Here is a 5,861-nt window from a genome sequence, read left to right as displayed (position 1 = left end):
TCACAAATTTGCTAAGTCTTCCGATTACCCAAGTATTGACGAGTTGATGAGATTTAGTGTATGAGCGGGTTTGGATTTAAGATTAGGGGATGTGTAGATTTGGAATTTAAACAACATGAAAATAACATATGAAAATAATCACCTAGTACATATGATACTAGGGTTCGAGTCCCACCTCTACTCTTCACAGAGACCCGGGTTCGAGTCCAGGCAGGGGGTATTCTGCCACCTTCTTCCCAGAGGGAAACGGACTCAGCTCGGGATGGGGTATTAACCGCCAGGCAGCATTGGGACGTTGCTAGCTTGTGGAGTGGGATCACTCCAGCGGCCGGGAGGTCCGTGCAATACCCCCCCCCCCTAGTACATATGATACTTGTTCTTGACACTAGGAAACTCTAAGGAGTTTAAATGTTTCATGGAACAAGGTTCCATTAGAATCGTGACAAGTTATCAAAGTCTAGGATGATATAATCTAGTACCTTGACATATGAATACTAGTTCGTCATCAAAAATTCGATTATTCGGATAATATGTTTATGTATTATATAGGTTATGTAATATATATATATTAATAAGTCCAATTGTCAAGCATGAGGTAGAAGATTAAATCTCCATTTAGGTACCTCTAAGTTTCATGGAAATCATGTAGGAGGTAGGAAGAACAAGCTTCCATTTAGGTACCTCTTATGGTTCACCACTACACTTGATATAAAAACATACAAGCAGGGTCATAAACTATGAATAATACAATAATACAAACAACTATACTATGAGAAATCATCAAGTAATGTGGGGATTTTATGTTGGACAACCCAAGTTAGTCCATAATCACACCTTCATAATGCTTGAACATCACTTGTGGGTTAAAAACCCTAAACAAAACAGAATGTTTGTGAGGTTTTAACCTCTGATTTAACATGTCTCAGCCTTGTTTTTAAGCCCAACTAACCATTCATTTGATTATGAGCATTAGGACATAGGTTTGAGATGAGAAAACTCAAGTTTGGTTAAGTTTAACAAAGATTAAATGAAAACAGAAACGAACAGTTGACTTTGGAGCCTTTTTGCCGGAATTCCAGGGACTTATTTACTATGAAAAACCTATGGAATCGAAGCTAAGGTCAATCCAAGAACATAGGAAAAAGAATGGAGTAAATCGGACAAGAAACGAGTGAGTTATGCTCACTTTAGTAAAGCTTGCTGAATCTGTCCGAACTTCTAATGTCGCTGCGAATTTAGAGTGATTTGGGAGTAAGATTTGAGTTTGTAAAGTGGTAAGGAGGCTGATTATAAGTGGTATTTATAGGGGGAAGGATTAGGGTTTAAATGAGTGAGCATTGAATGTAAGTAGTTGGGTGTTTAACATAAAAAATTACATCTAACAACCCTTAAAGGGTGCGGCCACCTACTGCTATCTATACAATCTTTCTTTTTTTTTACTATTTAATTTTGTTGTGGTAACTTAGATATGGCATCTATAATGGTGGATTAATTTACCTACTTATTCAGCCATCATATTCCAATCGGTCATGGCTGTTACAGCCACTAAATAGGGGTGTAACCGAGCCGAGCCGAGCCCGAGCCCGACTATGTTCGAGCTCGGCTCGCCATGTTTTCATGAAGCTCGAGCTCGAGCTCGTCTCGGTTCGAGCATACTAATTTGAGCTCGAGCTCGGCTCGCGAGTAAAACATAAAGCTCGAGCTCAGCTCGTTTTGGCTCGAGCTCGTTTCAATATCCTTTAAACGAGCCAAAGCTCGGCTCGAGCTTGGCTCGTCAATGTTATTTTATTTAAAATCTATTTAAATGGGTAGAATTGCATATAAAGAAAAAACTAACATACAAACCATACGAAGATAAATAAAAAACGACACCTTAATAAAATTGATTATGAGACAAAGATAAAATAATGTCAACCACATAAAGCTACTAAAGTACAAGACCAAGTATTCTATAACAACAAAAAATATCCGTTGTTAATAAACAAAACTTCTTGTCTTTTCAAATATCCCCAAAAGTTTACGGCTTTTATAATGTTACCTGAAACATCAAATAAGGACTTGTTAATAACAAGAAACAAGCTGGTAAAAAATAAATAAAATGATGCTAGAACTTGGTAGAAGATAATGTAAGCATTCAAAAAGAATTATGTACAAACTTACACAGAAATAATGTAAACATTGAAAATCAAGATGATCAAAGTGATGCAAACGATCTCATAGATGTGTACCTTCACTTTAGTTTTGTTTCCGATTAGGTAGTAAAACCTCAAACGGTGCCTCCTCCTTCTAAAAAAAACTCTAACATTTGAAAACAATGAAATGATAAATCTAATAATATTTCAGGTTTTAAAAATGTACCTTGATCTTCTTCTTTACTCCATAAAGTTGTCTAATCCAGTCCCCTCCACAAATAAGCATTTCTACAGTGTTAGGCGCCAATGTAGATCGATATGAATCAATAACCCTTCCACCAGCAAGTCAATTCAGATGCAACCGTAGAAATTGGAACTACGAGTATATCCATTGTCATCTTTGATAAAACGCGATACTTGAGCTTGTGAGTGTTCCACCATTCTAAGATATTGAAATTCGATCCTCCATGGCCTTGAAGTACACCTTCTTCCAAATACATTTCTAGTTCAGATTTAACTAGTCTATCAAAATCTTCATCTTTAAGATATTCATCAAATGCATCCCATCCCGATCCAATTGATTCTTCATTAGCTTTTGAACTATTGTTTCCTCTAGAAGATCCACTTTTATTGCTTGCATTTTCCTTCATTAAGGCATCATGATTCTCCAACTACTCTTCATACATAAGTTCAAGTGCCTTTGACACATCTTCAATATTTTTTGAAGCTTCATCTGGTGAGTATATTTTCTTATAACACATTTTTACTACCCACATTTTTTATCTTGGATCTAGCACTCCGGCTATGGCCATCAACAAGTGGCACTCTCCCTAGTACTTATCAAACTTTTCCTTCATTTTATTGGTCATATCTCGAATAAAACTACTTTCAGATAATACACCCTTATCCAATGTTTCTTTGACCTTATACACTTCTATAAGATACAAATTCAGTTGGATAATCACTACCTGAAATGACATTTGTGCACACCTTAAAAACCTGAAGAACTTCACAAACTTTCTCCACATTTTCCCAATCTTGCTCGGTGGGTAAGTGTTTGAAATGTGGTTCATAATCTGCATACCTAAAGACCTCTTTTTTATGTGAAACCTATTAGACTAAGTGTAGAACATGCTATTTTATGTTAGTAAAATATATAACCAACTAGATATTCGACGCGCGCGCGTTGCTGCGCGAGCTACGAAAGCAGAAACATCTCCAACACGCAATATAACGTATGATATCTAACAAACTTTTTAACTTCGTCGTTGGTAATTTCTTTGCGTTACAAGAACAATTCAGAAACATCAAACGAACTCTTGATTAGCGTCAACCATCCAATAAATGACTTGAAAAAGTGATTGTTAACAACGAATAAGCAAACAGAAAGACACAAGCTAGGTTAACTGGAGGAGGCCCAAAATATGCTTCATGCCTTATGGTTAAGCAACAGATATGTCTCTTCTTGTCTCTTCAGCTGTATCAATCAATGTAAATTCATTTGTAAGGTCAAATAAACTTTGGCGAACTCGAACACTTTTCTGCCTAGAAAAAAGTTCGCCTATACATATTATAATGTAAAAAATGAGAGCAAATTTATATTATTCAACAAAAACATATCTTTTACTTTACACCAATTATATTAGCCCCACATTGGCATCTCGTCTAAAAGGCACGTGTCTCTATCAAGTAGGCTAGCCCCACATTGGCATCTTTCAACTATTAGCTATTGTTTTTAAGTATCACTCAAAGATAAATACAGTAAAAAATACTGAAACAATCACGTCACATGATTATAACATATTTTTTAAATTTATTTAGTTTAAATAATCAAACGTGTTTTTTATGAATTGACATATTTTTAACTTGTTTTTAAATGGATTGAGAGTGAAAATTGTATATGTAACATCTCTAAAGAAAAATAGATCAAACTTGTAACCATACCACAGAGACCATCTATGTATTCAATATACTTTTCATTAATGACGATTATTCGATTACAATGTTTAGTATCCAATGTTTCGTGTATTGCTTGATTTGATTTTGGGGGAATTAGATGTTGAATAAATGTATATCGCGAGTAGTGTTAGAAAGGTACAAGCAAATAATGTCACCTTGGTGCGCAAATGTGTCTCAATCCATGAGTTTGTATCTTTTCTCTTCTACTCCTGTGGCTCCCATTTGTATCTCTGTTATCGTATGCAATGGAATCTGAAACCACAACATTATAATCAGTATGCCTTGAGGTGACATGATGTGCAAGCCCAGTCACGTTAGGTTGACCCAAGAATAATAATATGTGACCTGTTTGGCATAAACGGGTCGAAATTGCCACTTTGAGAATGTGTGCAAGCGTAGGTGGTGTTACCTCTATGTGGGGGACTTTCTTTCAATGGTCTATCAGCAAAATATGCATATAATGCTCTCAAAACGGCCTTTTCAAAAGCAAAAATCAGATGTTACTAACTTAAGGTTATTGACTTCTAAAAAATGAGTTATAATGAAGTATGAAGGTTAACCTCGTGAGATACTACTATAGCAGGAGCCCGCTGCCGTTCAATCACGAGTTTCAACCTGCAACAGATTGAGGATTTAAACATCCAATTATATGTATTAGAAAAGAAGTCATATATTGATAAAGGTGGTTTGGATGTGGCATAACGGATGGGATTGAGACGATCAAAATGCCAATCGACCAAAGTATTTATATAAAACGATTTAACAGGAGTTTAGATATTTTTTGGATTATAGTGAGATACCACAACCCAAATTGACCCATTTAAAGGGAACATGTAGAAAAAGTAGCTAGTTGGGTAAGAAATGCAAACCTTTGTTTCATATCCGGATAAGACACTCCAAGGGGATACTGATACCTTAATTTATTCTTCTTTCGCGACCTTCAATAATTCAAGTAAAAATTCTTCACTTATAGAAAATAGCACATGACTTAATGGTGTTTACGTAAATTAGATGTAATGCTATAGACTATACACCAAAATAGATGTAATGCTAAGAGCCTAACATGATTTAATGGTGTTTTCGTAAATTAAAAAAGACAGCAAGTATAAAATTTGTAGATTTGGGGATAAAAATTACTTGTATTCCGGCATGTTCTTTTTTATTTCTTCATACGTCATTTCATCACATACACCGGCACTTATCTCATCAGGTGCAAGCCATTGTACCTATATTTGTTTTTTTTTAACAGCCAACAAAATCAATCCCGAGCACTCTCGGGGCACCCACTGGACCAAATGGAGTACTCCGAGAGTAACCCTAGTCTCTTAATAGTTCAGACCTCATATTGCTTAAGCATTTAATAGTTCAGACCTCTTACTGATTCAGCACTTAACCATTCAAAAGTTACCAAACAGCCCCTAAACATTATACATGAGCTCCATGTTACAGTTGGTGTATTCGGTACCGTACCCATTTTTCTCGTTTTTCAGTACCGGTACCGAACGGGTACCGTGCTCATCCCTACCTAACAATGTTACCAATTAATAGTATATAAATAAATACTATAATATATGGTTTTATCATAAAGCAATGTCCAACTTTATAAGCTAAAAATACAAATTTTAATGCCTAACAATGTTACAAATTAAAAGTATACAAGTAGGATCAGAGCCGGCCCTGAAGGAGGGCGGGGAGGACAGCCGAACAGGGCCCGTGATTTCGTAGGGCACGTAATTTAAAAAAAATCGATATTATATATGTAAAAAAAAT

At 35.7% G+C, this 5,861-nt stretch overlaps 1 protein-coding gene across 2 annotated transcripts; it reads right to left on the bottom strand.

Moving 5' to 3' along the window:
* Positions 1–3,435: 3,435 nt before the first annotated feature.
* Positions 3,436–5,023, bottom strand: LOC110938967 (6-phosphofructo-2-kinase/fructose-2,6-bisphosphatase). 2 transcript variants are annotated; one of them, XM_022180911.2, is made up of 4 exons: positions 4,652–4,852; positions 4,501–4,567; positions 4,247–4,343; positions 3,436–3,609 (listed from the first exon to the last, which is right to left on the bottom strand). In XM_022180911.2, the coding sequence occupies exons 1-4, from the start codon at positions 4,730–4,732 to the stop codon at positions 3,606–3,608; spliced, it is 249 nt and encodes an 82-aa protein (XP_022036603.2). In that variant the 5' UTR covers positions 4,733–4,852; the 3' UTR covers positions 3,436–3,605. The 2 variants fall into 2 exon arrangements, with proteins under 2 accessions (XP_022036603.2, XP_035846024.1); XM_035990131.1 differs by lacking the exon at positions 3,436–3,609 and adding an exon at positions 4,961–5,023 and having other exon boundaries at positions 4,066–4,343; positions 4,652–4,706.
* Positions 5,024–5,861: the final 838 nt, after the last annotated feature.

Source organism: Helianthus annuus, chromosome 5 (assembly GCF_002127325.2).
Source record: "Helianthus annuus cultivar XRQ/B chromosome 5, HanXRQr2.0-SUNRISE, whole genome shotgun sequence".
NCBI lineage: Eukaryota > Viridiplantae > Streptophyta > Magnoliopsida > Asterales > Asteraceae > Helianthus > Helianthus annuus.
The sequence above is the reverse complement of the archived record's forward strand: the minus strand, read 5'-3'. Positions and strand labels throughout refer to the sequence as shown.

Excerpts from the sequence above, each read along its gene's own strand:
- LOC110938967 (XM_022180911.2), bottom strand. The coding sequence starts at position 4,732 with ATGTTTAAATCCTCAATCTGTTGCAGGTTGAAACTCGTGATTGAACGG. Across the intron at positions 4,568-4,651 it reads CTATAGTAGTATCTCACGAG|GCCGTTTTGAGAGCATTATA; the intron begins GTTAACCTTCAT and ends GCTTTTGAAAAG. Across the intron at positions 4,344-4,500 it reads AGAAAGTCCCCCACATAGAG|ATTCCATTGCATACGATAAC; the intron begins GTAACACCACCT and ends TTGTGGTTTCAG.